General features: G+C 43.1%; 1 protein-coding gene across 4 annotated transcripts in view; it reads right to left on the bottom strand.

Annotated features, from left to right (window-relative positions):
- The window catches only part of satb1b (SATB homeobox 1b), a 60,485-nt gene extending 41,677 nt beyond the window's left edge, over positions 1-18,808 (bottom strand). Inside the window, exons 1-4 of one of the 4 annotated variants that reach the window (XM_026183864.1) lie at positions 18,355-18,808; positions 4,840-5,078; positions 1,816-1,992; positions 822-948 (exon numbers count right to left, since the gene is read on the bottom strand). In XM_026183864.1, coding sequence (XP_026039649.1) covers positions 822-948; positions 1,816-1,992; positions 4,840-5,053 — 518 coding nt within the window. In that variant the 5' untranslated portion in view covers positions 5,054-5,078; positions 18,355-18,808. Of the gene's footprint in view, positions 1-821; positions 949-1,815; positions 1,993-4,839; positions 5,079-6,737; positions 8,398-10,340; positions 10,786-18,354 lie in introns of those variants that run through there. The other 3 variants (XM_026183867.1, XM_026183866.1, XM_026183865.1) reach the window with 3 other exon arrangements.
- Positions 18,809-19,214: the final 406 nt, after the last annotated feature.

The following is a 19,214-nucleotide window of genomic DNA, read 5'->3' as shown; positions in this document are numbered from 1 at the left end:
AGGACAAAGTCAAGAAAAAAGTAATTGAAAGAAACTGCTGATTTTAAACAAGTCTTGAAAATCACGCTTATTTACAAAAATGCTTCAAAATAACCACCCAAGTGAGTGCCCGCATGTGTTTCAAGATGGCTGCCAAGTTGCTTACTTGAAGGACTTGTGACACATTTGAAAAGTTGACCATCTCTCTTTCCAGAAAACCCCCCCAAACACTTTTAACTTCAGCCGTTCACTGTGTCACTCTCTAAAAGGGACACAAAAGGCTTATGCTAGTGACAAAAACACCACCAGCACATGTAATAAACAGTGTGATAAACACTGACGGTATCTCCTTTGCCTGAGTTGTACTGTTTGCTAGCTGCACCAATCTTTTGCGTGGCGGATGTAGACAGCAAAAAGAAAATAGTTCCTACACGAAACTACTCACAGCTAGGTTGGTGGACTGTTTTGAGCAACCAGGTTATGATTTCCAGAAATACATATTGCTGCTGAGTTTTGTTTAATTATGTATTGTCTTGGCATTTTTGCACCACAAGATATGTGTCATTTATTTCCATTATACCAATGAGAAGGCAGACATTTCTACAACCAATATATCTTCAAAACGCTGAAACTCACATCGAAATTATCTAGATGGATAAACAGCGCAACAGATCAGAGGGGGGAAAATGCTAATGTGATCATGACTAACTGTTCTCTTCAAAAACAGTTTTGTGGTTAGCACTCAGGTAAGAATATGTATGAACATGTGCACACATTCTGGGCTGGTGCAACTGTAAATATTCCAGTGCACATGTGCCCAAACTTGTGGATTGGTTGCTTACCTGTGCAGCTGGATCTTAAGTGTGACCACGTGGTAGACGTCCTGCAGCATGTCTGCCACTGTGGCGTCTGGTGCGTCTGTCACATATGACAGTGGGACGGGGTTCCACTTCCCCACCTGAATCATACCTGGATGATGCAAAACACATGCAGGCACACATAAATATGGACAAAATGTGGAAATGCATGAAAAAAAATCACAGATTTGGAAACAAAAGCACAACAATGGACACAGAAGCAAATAAATCAGCACGAAGCTCGCTTTCACTGTTCATTTCAAAGCCGTAAACATGTACGGTAGGAACGAAGCCACGCATAGATACCCCCAGGAGCATTCCGGTGCCATAAATGCTCTTTATTTCCTTAATTTTCACTGAAATCGCAACAACCACGCAGGAATTTTTCCTGAGAGTGCTTTTAAAACAGTGGCAGCCCGCACAGCAGAAAGAGAGATGGAAGACTGCTCATGAGAAAGGTGGCCTAGGATGTGTATGTATGTGCAGCGTGATGGACAGCCTATAATAAAAGAGCATGCATCGAGGCACCTTGAAACAGCCGCACTCAGCCTACGTGTGCTCAAGTGCAATTAGCAGACCCTTTCCTCCACCTGCCCCTCCCACCCACTGTCACCGAGGGTATATGTATATAAATATATACAATATGAGCACTCAAGTGAATGTGCATGTAAACATTTTACTGTGCAGCTAGCCTCTGTGAGAGTGCGAGGATACCTCTGTGTGGGAATATGTAGCGTATGACCCCTGGGAGACTTTCTGGGATCAGTGTCAGGTTGTGTTACTGTGGCTTCAGATCTGCTGGCGGTAAGCTATTATGGTCACAGAGTGTATGTGTGTCTGTAGGTTTGAGTGAGTGTGTGTGTGCACAAGCACCAGCATGTCTGAAAATGCTGTAGAAAAGACGCTGATAAGCATAAAAGAAGAGCGTCAGATCAGAGAAGAAAGAGATGACAATGATGAGAGTGGGTGAGGGGGTTACCTTTGGCCTGGGCTGCTGAGCTGTGGGAGTAGCCCAGTGACAGCAGGGCCATCTCGATGAGCTGGTTGAAGAGCATGTCCTTGCGCACCAGGACAAATTCAGCGTGCTCCTCCTTGCTGTCAAAATCCATGGGATTCTCGTAGTGCTCGACCACACAGAACACAGGCAGCATGTTGCCTGCAGACAAAGAGACACAAGCCATTTCTTCACATGCAAAACTCTGACCTTCAGTCCTCTGTTTGCAGAGGAATGGGATTAAAATTTAGTGCAGATGATTAAGTTACACTGAGGTTGGCTGTCGAGGGATTAGAAGTGAACATCCAGGTTTAAGCTCTGAACACAAGTTTGGACCACAAAGGCATATTTCATCTTTTATAGGGCAATTTCCTTCAACACCTTCACCTCTTTGTCCCATTGCCAAACTCTATGATCAGCTTGAGGGATCAAATATTACTTGGGTGCATAATTTTAGACACAGAATTTGCTTCGTCTTTTAAGAAATTGCCCTCTTTTTTCTTTCTTTTTTTTCCATTTCCATCATCTCCCCCCTGATGCTTTTTGCTCCAAATTCCCATTTTAAGATTCATTTTAAATGTTGTAGCATTCCTTCATGTTGCCTAAAGCTTTAAGATGATGACATAATATTGCAGAGGTGTTGCACTATGGCCTGCACTGATTGGTATTGCTTGTGACAAGCAAAAATATACTGTATATTAGACAGAATGATAACCTTAACCGCGTGTGAACAAACATGCCGCAAAAAACAGAAAGTCTCGTCTCTCTTTTTGGCACAATACACAGTTTATTCACTGTCAAGGTGCTGGGATCACATTAGCCTTTTTCCCCTTGACTGCCAACCCAAAATCATCTTCCCATGATGCAGCGCTACAAATCCCGAGCCACCTCTGCGCCCTGAGGTTTACGAGTCTGTGTCAACAGTGGCTCTGCTGTTAGGTGGAATGAACAATCCTTGTCCAAAGACTGTCAAATGTTCAAGGGACCAACTGTGCAAATATCATCCAATATGCCATTTTGGCTAAAATAACAGGCGTGAAATTTAGACTTTGAGGGCACAGGGGCGGCTTGGCCTTTTGAAGTTTTAGTCTGAATAAAAACAGAAAGTCAAAATTATGTCAAAGTACTGACTGGAGGTAATCTTTTGCTTACTGTACTTTGTAAATGTTGCCCTGTTTCCCCACTTTTTCAGTAGGTCTCTGCTCTACCTGCTGCCACCTGGGAACGTTTCTTTACATACGCTGTAAGTGCAGATAGAAATGATAAACATTGCCATATTTTCTAATCCCAAGCATTCCAGAAGATGCACACAGCTCTGGCAAAACAATCAATAAGCCAACAGATGCAAAAGAATGTGCTGAAAGAGCTGCTTTTCTCCTCCCCTGATTTTAATAGATAAAGATCTAACAATAAAGACTGCTGTGCAGGTTCATTTGGGGGATCAATACTGGCTTTGTTTCCAGGGAGCCCAGAGAGGGCTGCGGTAAATAGTGTTTCGGGCTCGGACACAATGCCCACTGTGGGCCCTCTGCGAAGCCTCCGTGGCTGACCAGCCGCCTCTCTCGGCTGCTTCGCTCTTTTCTAAAATTTGACAAAAAAAAAAGGATGAGAGGAAAAAGAAGAGGAGGGGAGGGCAAAGAGGATGCTTGGAGGAGCAAACGTTGTAGGAGGCCAAGAGAAGCAGAGATGATGAAGGTGAGAAATTAGGCTCTCTCAGCTGGTGTGCAACACGTAGATAAAAAGCAGCGAATAAGAGAAATGGCCCATCCGAGGACACTCTCGCAGCTACATTCCAAGACTTCCTTAGTCCCTGTTGGCCAAAGAAAACCAAACCAGCCAAACAAACAAACATTTGAGCCCTCGCAGCCAAGTGCTATTACAACTCCAAACCTGCAGGATTTCAAACTCAAAAAAAAAGAAAGAAACATAATCATAAAATGAAGGTTCACATATTGGATGGCTTTGCCTGGCGTGTTTTTCACAAGATGACACTGGTTATATTAAAAAGCTATGTCATAATCTCAAAGTAAAGGCTCCCTTTAAGCAGCAATGGCTCTTAAAGGACTGAAACTTTCCCTTAATAAACAAATGTCAGAGCAGGAGTGCCGGGGTTGGAGAGAGCAGCAGTGACACAGCGCTATGCAGCACGGCACAGGAATAATTCTCACAGTGCTTTTCTATTAGCTATTGTCTGGGCAAATAAGTGGGAGTGTGTGTGTGTGTGTGTGTGTGTGTGTGTGTGTGTGTGTGTGTGTGTGTGTGTGTGTGTGTGTGTGTGTGTGTGTGTGTACTGAGATGACTAAAGAAGCATTGTAAAAAGGTTTAAGAGTTTTGGAGAGCATGCAGGGGTGGTGGTGGGTGGAAGGTGCTGTGTGTGTGTGTGGGAGGGGGCCTATTTAAACTGCATTTAAATTACTTTCCTCTTTTTACATTGGTTATGTTTCCTCTCAGTCATTACAAATACACGCAGAGCTGCGTATACTTTATTTGTATTGCATGCGGCTGATACAGGCTGGCACTGCGGCTAACATTTAACACCTTCAAGATTATCTTGTTGTGTATAAAGGACAACTATAAAAGATGTCAAAAAATAAGGCCTGAAAGTAAATGGTTATTTTGAATTTAAAATAATTTTGTCTGTAAAATAACAAAAAGTTTTTTTCTTAAAAGAAAAAAGCAGTGAAAACATTTTCCGATCATTTGTTTTTCCTACCAACACTTAACCCCCCTAAAATATTCAGTTTTCTGTCATATAAAAGAAATAAAAGCAGAAACTATTCTAATTTTAGACGCACATATTTGGGATATGTGCTTGATCACTTGATTTGCGATTAATTTTCACCTGTGTGATTAACGCACAAAGCGCCACACAATTTCCCAGGACCCAGAGGGAAGTCTTCAAATTGATTATTTTTGCCAATAAACACTCCAAAAAACAAAAAAGAATACAATTATATGTTTACAATTATTCTCAATAAATTCCTTTTGATCCGTTTCGGTCTTTCTTACCTTTCTTATGGCAGGTCTTCAGCAGGTGGCTGGTGGGTTTGTACGGGACCCCTCCGAGTTTGGTCCCGGTGCTTCCCAGCCTGGCCCGTCCCAGGGGGCTGCCGTTCTGCTCCAGCCGGGGCAGCTTGGCCGGCGGGGCCTTGGCGTCTGCCATGCTGTTGACCAGCTCTGAGTTCTCCTTGCCCAAACACGTCTCGCTGAGATGTTCCATCATTCTCAGCACCTCAGCTCACTATCACCTGGGGGAGGCAGAAACAGCATGTAATCAGCTGCCAGGGGAGATATGTGTGTGGCATAAAAGAAGCAGGAGAATGAAGAGTTGCCATGTGATACAAAAGGGGCAATGAACGCAAAATCTTTTGTGTTGATATCACTGACATGTGAAGATGTGAAGGGACATTTTTATAGAGCAAAAAAAAGTCCTTTAAGTAATTGAGACCTCTGAAAACGGACCCATTACGGCAGTAACTGTCAATTCGCCTCGGTTATGATGACTCGGGCCGCGGTGATGTCATCTTGCTGCTGTAATGTTCCCATTTTTTAACGCATGTATTATGTATGGGTGTCCCGCTAGAAATTCCCATGCGAGCGGAGGCAAACAGGCCGAGGTTTTAGAGCAAATACATTAATTTGCTGGGAGATTCCACTTCAATAAATACAGTACAGTTCAAGGAACAAGGTTGTGCTGCGGAGCACGCACGGAAGGGGAAACTAACGTAATTCAGTTTGTGAGTCACTTTGTGTGGCTTACCATTCGTGACGCAGCTTGGAGAAAAAAAGAAAGAAGGCAAAAGGCCGCACCGTCATTTTGTTGTGACAGACAAACAAAATCAGTTACAAGCTTTTACAGGTGTGAACTTTATTTTTAGATTCTGCAAGTGCAGCGAAACACCCGTGGCGAGCAATGAGTTTACAACTTTAGGATGTGGGGGGGAGAAAGCAGCTTGAGGAAACTCCAAAACAGGCAGTAGCTGACTCATGAGGGTAGTCATCTAAAGTGGGAAAGAAAAGGGAGGAAGAGACAAAAAGGAAAGATGGAGGATGGCTGCTTTACCCACAGGTGTGCTTACACACACAAACACACACACAGCTTCCTACATCATTTGAAGTGCTCGGGCAAACTTTGAAAATCTGATCAATAATAATAGTAATATGAATAATATTAGGTCACAACAGAAAAATAATTATTCGTGGTGGTTAGTGGGTGCCGGTGGACTGAACTGGAATGCTGTTGTCAAAGAGTGAAAAGGGCAAAATCATCCACCCCCACTCAAAAGATCATGAACTCCTCGATTCATAACATCCAATGAAGCAACTAATTCCCCACAGAGAGGGAGCCAAAGGAATCCAGACCCGGATACAGTCTGGATCCAGGTCAGGATTTTTATATGACCTTAAAACACAAAAACTCTTTGAAGTTTTTACCACTTATTATTATTCAATTTTTTTTAAATCCAATAAAAAAATTGTAATATTATAAATAAAGCTACCCAACAATATAGAAAATGATTAAATTAGTCTTTTGATGCAAAATAAAGTGCTATGTACACTATTGAATCAGCAAATATGATAAGATGATGTATATTTTTCTGCATCATCAATATTTTAACTGTAAGTACCTAAAAGTACTGCTAAAGTTTTAGTACTTGTAGACTTTGACTTAAATAAAGAGTTTAACCACTTTGTAAAAGAGTTTCTTAATACAAAACAAGTCACAATCAATTCATCAAACACTGCTTTCTACAAGGCCCCCCTTGCTTTGTTCTGGGCCACCCCATTTACAAAAATCCTGGACGCCCCTGCTCAAAGGGGGGTGGGAGTTAAGAGAGGAGAAGTTGAGTTTAAAAAAAAAAAGAAAGAAAGAAAAGAAATAGAAAAGAAAAAAACTTCAAACCAACCTGAACCGCAGCACTTCAGCACTGGAGAGCATATAACACCGGCTGGAAAACGCTTCTTCTTCAAGTTTGGCCAGGGTAGAAAAGATAGAAGAAGAAAAAGGAAAAAAGAAAGAAACCCCCCCTCCCCAAAAACAACTCCCGGTTCCTCTCTTGTTATCTCTCTACGTGTGCATGACAGCGAGGGGTTCCCAAAATCAGTGTTTAAAAAGATGCTTTCTCCTGCTCTTCTTGGCGGAGGACTGGCAGGCGGTGCGAAAAAACAACAACAACCCGGGTCTGTGCAAGGGAGGACGAGGTCGAGATGGACCGTGATAGGCGAACATTGGTAAGCGGTTGTGCGTGTGCGGCAGGAGCGGAGAGAGACAGGAGTGTGCAGCCCTGACGTTACAGCCAATTCCGTCCAAGTGGAGGAAAAAGGACGGCAACGGAAAGCGTTAAAACCGGCGACATTTAGCAACGCTTACAAGTGAAGGCGACTTCGGCTTTAGTTCGCAGCACAACATCCAAAACGGCGAGCAGGCAGCCGCACAGTACGGCCAGCACGAACCACAAGCACCTCGGACACAGTTGTAACAACAACAACCGCCGCCGAGACCTAACAAACCCTCGCTGTGTGTGTTCACGGAGGGACTACGGGAAAAAATAGCTCAGCGTCGGCTTAGCTAGATTTGACTGCCGGCAGACTGAGAGAGAGCAAAAATACTAAGAAGCGACTGTGTGAGCTTGCCATGGAGGCGATGTGGAGACGATATGCGGACAGTCGAAACAGGTTCGCAAAATAAAACAAGGAGAGGGGGGTCAAAAAGTGCGGTTTACTTTCCGATGCCGAGGATGAATAAGGCTCGCTGTGGATGCATAAGAGAGCTGCCTTGATAGTAATAGTAGGAGGTGTCCTGTTGGCTGGGGATTGGCGTCCGGACGGAGCTCCTCTTTCTCTCTATCTCCCTCTCTGTCTCTCCCCCTCTCACTCCGTCTCTCCCTCTCTGTCCCCATTAAATTATTAGTTGTATTGACTCATCACTCCCCCCTCTCCTCTCCTCGCTGCTGGTGCTGCCGCTGCCTCTGCTTTCCTTCTCTCCTCCTCATTTCAAATGGCGTGGTAAGAGGGGGTAAAAAAATAGGGTAAAAAAATAGAAGAAAGGATGGGGATGTGTGTGTGTGGGAGAGAGAGCGCAGGAGATGGGGTGTAAAGTGTGTGAGAATAAGAGAAAATAAGAGGAATAATCCCCTCACACACCACCAGCACCAGCAGCCTTCCCTATTAAAATCAAAACAGATTATTCCTCCGCATCTCAGGCAGGAAAAGTCCTGGCGGAGACAAAGTGGAGAAAGTGGACCGGGAGCGAAACCACACACACATAAACACACATGCATTCACACACACTCACTAATACACACACAACGGGGAGGAACGGTGGTGCGATTTCCGGCTGTGCGCGCAGGAATTTTTAATCAGCTTGATTAGAGTGAGGCGGTCCTGCATTTATTACCGAGTAACACACAGATGCTCACACACACACGCGCGCGCGATACCTTAATTTATGATGTGTTTTATTTATTTATTTATTTCAGGACTTTACTTTGGGCCAAATGTATAGTTTTTGTTTGACAAATTAATCTACATCCAGATGAAGTCAGAATAGCAAAATAAGTAAGGTGGCTGGCCCTTTGAGACAAACTGAAAGCAAAACGTAAAAGTGAGAAAAAATTTAACAAATGCTGTGTTTGCAAAAAACAAAACCCATTTATTTAAAACTCCAAAATAATCTCATAACTAGGAATAAAAATAAATTTTTGCAGAGTAGAAATATTGTTTGGAGTTTGATCCAAACCATACACCAAATATATTTAAGGCCACTTTAAATGACCTCAGGATGCAAATATGATGACTGACCATAACTGACCCTGCTTTAGGTCTGAGCTTTAACATTAACCATTTTGCTTTGTCTCATACACATAAGTACCTATAATGTTCCTATTCCATGTGTGGATTACTGATCACAGTTGATTGTGCTGATGTTTATCTTGGCAGACACACATTTCCAAAAGATATTTTTAATCTCAAGAGTCATATTTTCCTAGTTAAATAAAGACTAAATAAAAATATAAAACTAAATACGCTACAAAGTAATATAAGAAATTACACATATAAGTCTAAAAAGCAGATAATAGCTTTATTTCAAATAAAAACTGACTACATATTAATATATTTATTTACATTTTCCACCCTTACAGCAATAATATACAATTTAGACTCATATTTTTGTATTAATATGTACGTTGGTTGTTTATCAACTTGAATATTAAGCTTTAGTGATTTCTCAGGGCTATTACTGACTTATTGCTTTGTAAATAGTACAAGTAATACAGTTTTTTTTTTTAAAAGCAGTCTTCATTGCCACATCTCTCATTTCCCTCTCTCAACATTTAGCTTTCAGCAGTCTTCCCATATGTGCTAAAACTTTACCTCCACTGCAAGTTAGACCAAAATATTAGATGAGCTAATCTCTGTTGATATTGTCAACAAAAACCCTGAACAGGCTGATGTTAAGCTATTGTCATTATTTTGTAATTATTTCTCAAACCAGTCCCTGCTGGCCGAACTGCCAAAACATCACACAAGTTAATCTGTTGGTATTGTCAATAAAGGCCTGATCTGGTGTTTTTACCGAACCATTAAGGTGACCCAATAATAAGATCCTCACTCTGACTTCATGAGAAAAAGGTCATTTTAATGATGGACACACCCACACATGGTGTGAGGGGTGGCATATCTGACTCTCCATCTTTAGATCCTAGAAAGAGCCAGATGGGGGAGTGTGTGAGGCAAAGTTCAGCGTTGAGAATACATGGGGAAATAGATTTTGCACATTAAATGAAAGCATGGGGACACTTGTTTCATAAAAAGCGTGCTTTTCTTCACACTTAACATAAGGTGTGGCTTTGTCATCAGGCCAGTGTGTACATCAAAGAGAAATGAAGAAGCACGTCTGTCCAGGCTGTGCAAGAACAAAAACAGGAAACCAACAGAAAACAGGAAGTGTGTGTACCTATCACATCGACAGAACCTGAATGTTGTCGATCGTGGAGGTCAGGTGTGCATGAAGTGCTACATAATGCTACATGCTGACTTACGATGTGTTTGCAGGGTTGATAAAGCTCATCCCCGCAAAAAAAAAAGAAAAAAAAAGACTGCAAATCGTCTCACACAAAGCTGCTGTTTCATAAACAATGCATCCCGGCAGTTGTAAGCATCTTAGCTTAGCCAGTGACGGCAGTCAGAGAAGCCCGACAAAGAAAATGGTTCTAAATTTACATAAAGTGCTTCTTTTAGGCAGGGAAAGACCTGGAGGTCTTTAAAATAAAGCCAAACCTGGAACCGATCAAAAAAAACAATCACGGAAGAAGTGATGCATCACAGTTACACCTCTCATTCACCCCCCTGGTTGTGAAACTAAATCATTGTTCCACCCACCTTTGTGGGGTCAAAAGTTTGTTCATTTTAAAATACATTTGTGTCCAAAAACACTGCATTAGGAATTCATAGCAGGAGGCCATCAAAGAGGCTTTTAACGGAAAAAAAAAATGCAACGTGAAACTCACCTTTCGGACCTGAGATGGAACGTCTTGCAATATTGACACCTAGTTAGTGTGAGGTGTAAGTTTTGAGGAGGCGGTTGCATTTTAAAAGGGTCCCACGTCGTATGTGGTTTTTTTAACAGGAAGTAGAAGAGTTGTTGAAAATGCTGATATGCGACCCCAGCATGTTTGAATTCACGTGCAGAGGCTGTCACTCAAAGATTCAGCAATCAATTCTTATCTCCACCAGTCTCTGGTTTTCAGTGAGCTGCCAACACTTGCATTAAACCCAGCTGTGGTGTGCAGTGTGGTTAAAGGACCCAAACTGTGGAGTAAATACTATTTATACATCTTCAGAGATTCATATTATTCAGCAACAAGACTTCCACCAAGCCCTTTAAGACATAAAAGTCACGAATGGATTATTTGTAAGTTTACCACATCATAGATACATGAAAGTAAAGGACATTTGACTTTATTTTTCATGAATAGAAATAATAATCATGAATATCGTGTGTGTGTGCATGCATGCGCCTCCTTTTCAGGTTCTCTGTGATTTGTACTAACATGAATCTGACAGGCTGGAGCCCCCCTACACCCACACCTTCTCTTCAGCAGATTGCTTTGCATCACCTCGGCTTGCACAGCATTGCTACTCAACGTTCTGCACGTTGACATGTTTTCCACGTTTGACATGTTTTACATGATGTTCACGGCAGCGGCTCCCGTTCCTCTCTCTTTCTTTTTTTTAACCAGTTTTTTTCTTCCTTGGCCGTCGTTAGCAGCATCCGGAAAACAGGAGCGATGGTGAAAGCGAGCCATTGTCGGCAAATGCTCTTTTCTATCTGGCATGACGCAAGCAGCCGCAGTCATTTCCACTGTGATTGTCGGGCACCATCAGAGAGCATCGATAACCCCTGCCAGGCCTTGGCACTGCCAACAGGTGCCGGCACTGCCAGCTAGGTTGGCACCGACGTGGCTGTGAAAACCCTCTGACATCCAGAAGGGCACAGATTTGCACTGAATGCACCACTGAATCAACACTGCTGATTATCAATTAACATATACCGTTTTGTATCACACAGAAAAGAGGGAAAAATGGGTTTTGAAACACAGAAAGCCGTTTTAAAAATACTAGCTGTGCGGTGTTATAATCATGTGCTGAATGCAGATTTAGCTCTGTTCAAGGTGGGTTTTTACAAGCCTTGTGTGGCTTTGTGTTGGGGAGATGCATGTACACAAGTGTAATTGTTCAGGCAGGATTTTGTGCCTGATGGCTACATTTGTAAAGAAATCATGAAAAATGACATGACAGACTGGATGCTAAAGAGACACCTCATATTTAAATAATATTAAAATATATTTCACCCTCAGTGTGTGCATTATCACAGGTACCGCGTGTGTTTTTTTCCCATAACACACTTATCAGTGGTATCATATCTGGCCCACTGCTTTTTAAACCACACGTCCCTGAAGAAATGAAGTATTATGTGCCTTTCATTTAAAAGGATACTAATCATTGGCACACAAAAGGGGGAGAAAAGGCTGAAAATGAATAAGAAAATATATTATTGTTGGCTCAGCATCGAGAGGCGTCTTTATTTAGTGTGTCAAGCGAAGCGGCAGCGCCATCACTTACTCTACGTAGGTGTTGTGATGTCTTCATGCTCACCACTTGTGATGCTTCTAATGGGAATTAATGCGATTATTTGGTTACTAATACAAATTAGTCTGCGGATCCAGTCTGAGCAAACACACAGACGCAGCATGGGGGTTAGCGCTGTCACTGGTTCGACTTTGAGCTCTTTCTGCAAGTGTCTCGCGCAACAAAAAAAACACACACACATAAACATAATAGTATTATTAGAGGCTGAAGAGGATTTAATAATCTGTCGAGGAAACGTGTCAAAACACGCCTGCATCAGTGTGGGTGCGCAGACGAACCTCAAAAATATGTCATGTGCAGAGAAAAAATGAAAACAAGGGTGTTGTACAGTAGATGCCGTGCAAAACCAAGAAGCAGTTAAATGAGTAGCAAAAAAAAAAGCCACAAAAATAAAGCGAACCTCTTTTCTAAACAAGAGCACAGCACTTGGTGCAGAATTGATTTTTCTATCATGAATGAATTCAGGAAAAAGGGAGGCGTTTGACTTGTTTAGTGCCACTGACATTTCTTTGACAGTGTGTGGGCAAATAAGTTTCAAAAGGCGCTACAGATTCCACTAACCCAACCCAGAATATTACACTTTCTTAACAATACAAGCGCAATGTGTCATCATTTGGTTCGATGCTGTCTCAGAGGTGCTCATTGTTTTCTCAGAAATGTTTTTTTAAGAGTGACCGGTTTCACCCTTGGTCTGTGTGTGTGTTCGCTGTCACAGGTACTGCTTGCGTTTTCCTGTTGCGCACAGACAGCTCGCATTCAGCTCTGTACAGAGCTCAGCTTTGAGGTGGTTTATTAATATTTACATGCAAGACGTAAAGAGCTACTTACACAGCTGCTGCGAGGTGACCACAAAAAGACAAACTACTCCGCCGTGAATATATCCTTCAGCTCGAATTAGTTCCGTGTTTTAAATTAGCTTCTCATACAAGGAGTGTGGCTTTCAATTAGCGGCAGGAGAAGGTGATTTCTACATTTCTCATATGTCCGCACTTTGGTGTGGGAGGAGGCAGAAAAGAGAGAAAGAAAGAACAAGGGGGATGTAATGAACTGAGAGTCGGCTCCTAAGTACTTAATTGTTTTATAATCACATGAAGTCGACAGAAATAGAAGCAGAGCAAGTGGTCTCCACCTCAGGCCTGCTGACAGGAAGGCCTAACGCCAGTTCCCCTCAGAGGGTCTCGGCGTCGCTGCAGACAGCAGACCCCACGAGGATTTCCTCCCTCCCCATTTCTGATACACAGACAGATCGACCGCTGCACTCCCACCTCTTGTTTTCAGGTTAAAACTCTCCACACCCAGCAGCCACCCCCGATGGCGTGTGGTGTACACTGTACACTGTGCAGCTCCCACACAGATGCACGCCACACAGACAGACACATGTACATCCGCTCAGTGGTGGCGAGCGTGTTTCCGCGCCGTTTGTAACGAGGCCCCTCTGCCCTGGAAGTTCGTGCCTTTTGCCCGAACCCGTGACCCCCGCCATCAGGATAATATTGGCTGTAATGACCGCCGAGCAGCGCCGTGTCGGTTCAAGCCCATGTCAGGCCTCCTCACGGGAATCTGCGCTAACGATTCAAAGCCAACATCCCCACCCAGGCGCACCCAGAGGACCCTTCACCGCCTTGTTTATCACCCCCCTCCCTCTCTTGCGCCTCTGCGCCTTTATCGAATTATAAAACCAATTAGTCATAGAACAATCAACAGGCATCAGAGGCAGGGCCCTGTTTGGAGAAATTACTTTTCTGTCACTGCGTGCTGGACGCCGGTCGTCACATGATCAAATAATTAAACTCTAATTTCTGCCTCGTGGACGGCAAAAAATAAACAATTAATAGAGTTAGAGAGACACGGGTGTTAGTGTGTGAGAGGCAGAAAGAAATACTGAAGACGGCTTTGTGAGAGAGGGCACGCTGAAGGGGCGAGAAAGGTTGTCATGGCCCGCTGGGTTTTTCCTGAAGTGGGTGAGAGGCGGTGAAGGGCACAGTTCCCCTGGCCTTGTGGGGAGTGTTAAGGAAATGAGGGCAGGTGACGGGATGGTGTTACTCGCCTCAGTGTGCAAGAAGTGAGGCTGCAGTGAGTTGAAGGGAAAAAAGATGGCACGCAAGCGTGTAAGGAAACCGCACTTAATATTCAGGCTTAGGCAGAAGTATTGAATAAGAAGCACAGACTTAAAGATGTGTTTCTTTATCTACATATTTTTCTTTGCATATTTAATCCCTTGTCAAAGGATGCATCATCCATCCACTGACGAACAAAACAGTTGATAAGGCAAATGTGTGTGTGTGTGTGTGTGTGTGTGTGTGTGTGTGTGTGTGTGTGTGTGTGTGTGTGTGTGTGTGTGTGTAAGACAGAGAGTACAGTATCTGTTGAAATTGTTTCATTGGGGTATGTGGGTGGGTATTAACAACCTGATCTTAGCGGGATGCGCTTTCCTCTAAATCGCTGTTTTTTTTCCTCCCTCTGAACAAAGGATTCAGAAAAACCTACACAGATCGGATGAAGACAAGCATCGAATGAAAGACAATGAGGGTTTTTTTCCCTCTTGAGAAAAAAAACATACGATTAGACCGGTAATAATATGATTTGAATCATGAAAACTTGAATGTGTTTGCGTCTGTAATTTATATTTGATACAGGAGCATGAAGCACAATAAAGAACAAGAACACACACCCCCCAACTCCAAACTCCAAAAAAAAATCTAACATAAGAGGGATGTCATTTCATAAAAGCGTGACAAAACCAATGTGACGGACTTCGGATATTTTTTTATGTCCCAGGGAGGACACGCCAAGCCATTCAGCGAACGGGGCTGACTGTGGGGACCCAAAAACAATATGATGCTTTTATCACTAAGCCAAGGAATCTGGATCAACAGTATGCAAAGCATATGCCAAAATAAATGCAGTTGAACATGCCGGGACAACATAACCCACCCCGTTTCTTTCTTATAGAGAACTTTCCAGATAATGACAAAATGAGCTGTAACTCCTGAATCACACACACTAAAAGCATGCACCCAGGGTGGTATGTCTGTAACTGACAGGGGGGGGCTTTCTTACATTTTTGAGCCCTGGAATGCAGCAGTCATTATTAACTCACCAGCGTTTTCTTATTCCACACTAGTTGTAACACGCCACCAAAAAGAAAAAACGGGGAAAAAAAGAGGGAATCATTGTTATCTTTCTCCTCTATTAGCAATCATAACAGAGCTATTTCATACAGAGGAGGCATGGCGGGGAGTGTGGAGGGATGGAATCCCCAAAGAGCCACACATTAAAAAACGAGACAGGCCTCTTATTTACTGGCGACAGTCTAATAAATACATTTGCTGGCAGCTAAACAGGTATTTACTCTGCTCCCTACCACAGGTATAATTTCACTGTTTGCTGAGCTGTTATTTTGCTACAGCGATAATTATCGAGGTGGTAAAGAAAGACGATTAATGGTTTTAGCCTGAGATATCAGCCTCAGCAAAGTGAGGAACAGCCCAGCTCTAAACTCCCAGCAAATACTCAGCGAGTGAGGTGGTGGTGGTGGGGGAGTTAATAAACAGCATCTTTTGCTGGAGGAATTCAAACAACAACCACGACACACAGCCGACACAGCAAAGCTTATGGAAACGTATAGGAGTGTCTGTTGTGTGTTTAGGGACAGCCTCTTTCCCTGAACTTTTTTGTCTAATTTTACTGAAAGCAATGATGATTGAGAGCATAATTCAATTTTAAAGCAAAGTGATGAAGCATTCCTAATATAATTTGAGTGCAGACTGCACAGCAAAAACAACAACAAAAATCACAACCTGTGCTCTCCGATGTCCACGCTAATTGGTGTCTCGGGGTCACCGGACAAACTTTCTGCTCCCGCTCACTCCTGACAACCTGCCCTTCAGAGTCTGTGAACCTGACACTGAGCGAGAGCACGGCAACGTGCAGACGCTGATATACACTTAACTAACACCACCTCCACCTGAGAGATAAGATTTAATTTGTCATCCTGCCAGTCCTAAGAAACCCTTTGACCTGACGACCTGAAACTGATGATTAAAAGAGATGTGATGCAGAAGCGTCACTGGGATTTAAAAGCAAAAGACGGTGAGAAAGCCCTGAGTGTTTGTGCACACTACACGCTGATTTCCTGCTATTACAACACTACTACAGTACAGTAAATGCCGCGTGCACTAGTTTCGATTAGTCGTAATGAAAACAAAACTAAGCTCTGAGGGGAAAAATCTGAGTATAACAAGGTTAAACCTGTAACTTAAAAGAAGAAGGGTGAGTATATTTAAATGTCTTCTCAGATCGTAGGTTTATTGTAAATCACGGTAGGGTTATTGTAAGAACTGGGAACACATTCAGAGGATTTCATTAGGCACTAATAAGCTGTAACAGATGTTTAAGCTTTACTGCTGGATCTGTGTGACCCAGCAGTATGAAGCAACGCTGACATCTTCACACTCTGATTCTTATCATTCCTGCTAAACTAGAACGAGTGGAGAAATTTTGCCAAACATATTGACATGGTATCGTATGTACACAAACATTTTTTGTGCCACTTTCACAACCGCAAGCTGATAAGGAGTGGTTGTAATGAAGGCGAGGAGTAATACCGAGAAGTTTTGCTTCAACGCTCACAAACTGCCGTTGAGGCTTTCTTCTGGTTGTCTGAGGACTTTTACAAGAAGTGACACATGGCAGCCCGAGACAGGAAAAAGGCTGTTTGTCATTGCTGTCTAAGGCACTGACCAGATAAGCCACAGAACCTTGAACTGCCACAGATCTGCAAAGATAAAAGGGAGAAAAATCACCGGTGTTGTGCCATAACCTGCTTTTTCCCATGCAGTAGTGCCACTCTTGACCTTGTAATTTGCACGTGCGTGAGCAACGCACATGACCTGACTACAGCAGCAACATGGTAAACAACCGGTGACACCGTGAAGTAATTATTATTTTTCAGAAAGCTATCAGATCAGGTCTCTGAAATGCAAAACGCCGCTAGATTATTATTATTTTGTATAAAATTAATTTCTCTGCACAATTGTCACAAATGATCACCCCTGTGCCACATCTTGCTTGTGCCTTAAACGCAAACTCTACTCTGTCTTACATGTGTGTATTTATGCTGATATCTATATATAAATAATCTCGAATATCTGAGTGAAAGCCACTGGCCTTGCTGCTGTGTGAAATGTCAGCTATTTTTCAAAAGGAACAGACAGAGAGTGAAACCTTTAAAAACCTGTAAACCACAGAAGATTGGTGCCCACGCATTTTGAGCACACTAATACATCTTCTCATAACTGCTCCCTATTCTCTATCTCTTTATCTAACACACACATAAACACACACACACAGGTCTGGTTGTACCTGAAATTACTTTATCAGCACTGTGACAAAAGCCATAAGGCAGACCAAAACAGCATTACCACACCGACTCTGTCATCACATCCTCCTGACTGCCTCACGCCATGTCAAGCAGAAAGAAAGCAATAAAGTCATTTAATGTTTGTTTCCTTCTGAGTCTCTCACACCTTTTTTATACCTTGTTGGGCTCAGTCAGTGTTTTTTTTAAGAGTTACACAAAATGTTTCATGTCACAGCAGTAAAAATGTTGAAGCAAGTTGACACGTAATTAAATGGTAAGTATGTGGAGGAAATAAATGAAGTGGCTCTAATGGCCTAATAAAAAGTAGTAAAAGTAGATGGGCAGTTGGGCTGCAGTAGATTCATTTCTAATAGACGTGTCAGCTGTTTGATAGCACGCACTTCATTATAAGTAAGAGAGGAAGGCCTGATTTTGAAGTCTAGTATTTTCTACAAGATTCACGACTCGACGGAAAACTAAGCAACTTTCTGTGACACGGTCAGGCCAGGAGCAGCGGTGGCGATGGCTGCATCACTTCTCCTCCTCCTCTGCTGCGACGCAGAGTAAGTTGTTAAATGAATTAGAGGAGATGGGTGCACTTAACCCCGCGAATATCACGAGTGCTTTGCTTATTTGTGCAGAAACGACACGGGCCCGTTTAAATTTAGAAAGTTCTGAATGCGTGCGTTTAGGTTCGGCGTCACCGCTCACAATCTCGATTTTAATTTTATTTATTTTATTTTAAAAATCTCTCTGAAATATTAAATTCTTACAGCCACTTTTGGTCTGCGGGTTTTAAGTGATTTGGAAGATGAAGGTCTGCAAAATTGCTTTCAATTCATTTAGAGTATCTCACTCTTCTAATTCCAAGGAGACCCCCTTTTTTAATGTGACACGCAATAAAAATGTGATTTCAAACCCGTGCAGATGCTCTAATAAAGAGGCATGTGACAGAATGACAGCGGACAGCGATCACTTGAGCAGAAACAGTTTAGAGTAAGAGACCATACCTTTAAAGTCAGCAGTCGCCCGACCTCTTGTTTTCCATCAAAAGTTGAACAATCTCTTGTCACTGCTCCACGGCGAGAGATCCAAAAATAGGCGACTGCTCTGTGGGAGGAAGAACTGCTTTTTTTAAAAAAAGAAAAAGAAAAAAAAAGTCAAAAGTCCTACGGATGAGGAGGAGGAGGAGGGGGTCGTCAAGTAGAAACCGCACTGGCGGAGGTTGGAGTGAAGTTGGGGAGCGCACACGGCTGATGGAGCGCAGAAACGCGAGCAACCGTGCGCTGCGGGCAGCGGGGGTGAAGAAGAGGAGAGTAGAGTAGCGGCATGTGAGGAGGGCTGCTTTGAGAGGGTGGCAGGTAAATGAACCGCCCCTCCCCGTTTCTGATGCTCAAATCGATGATTTGCCAGCTGTGGCGCAGCTTGTCTCATTGCCCCACTTTGGTTTTTACAGCCGCTCCTCTCCGACGCGCCGCTCTCCGGGGACAGAGAGCGAGCGAGAGAGAGAGCGAGAGAGAGAGAGAGAGAGAGAAGTCACTGCCAGGAGAGCTCTCACACTCATTCATTTTCATATTTACACGCCACATGTTTGCATGTCAAGAAGAAGAAGAAGGGAGGAAAAAAAAGTCTGGTAAATAGTAAAAGTGCGCGCAGCGGCGTGCGTTTTGCTCCGAAGCGACTCAAAGCCTGTTGTTTTAATAGCGGAGGGCAACCTGCCAGCTTTCCCTCCCCGCACACCTGAGCCGAGCATGAAACCGTACTGCCCGGTACAGTCTGGTATACATCACATGCTCGTATCGACATAAAGAGCTGTTTATTAAAGCAGATGGGTTGATTTGTCTGAAAGCCGCCAAAATATAGGAAACAA

This window comes from Astatotilapia calliptera, chromosome 11 (assembly GCF_900246225.1).
Source record: "Astatotilapia calliptera chromosome 11, fAstCal1.2, whole genome shotgun sequence".
Classification (NCBI taxonomy): Eukaryota; Metazoa; Chordata; class Actinopteri; order Cichliformes; family Cichlidae; genus Astatotilapia; species Astatotilapia calliptera.
Note: the sequence above shows the minus strand (reverse complement) of the source record. Positions and strands in the feature narration are given on the sequence as shown.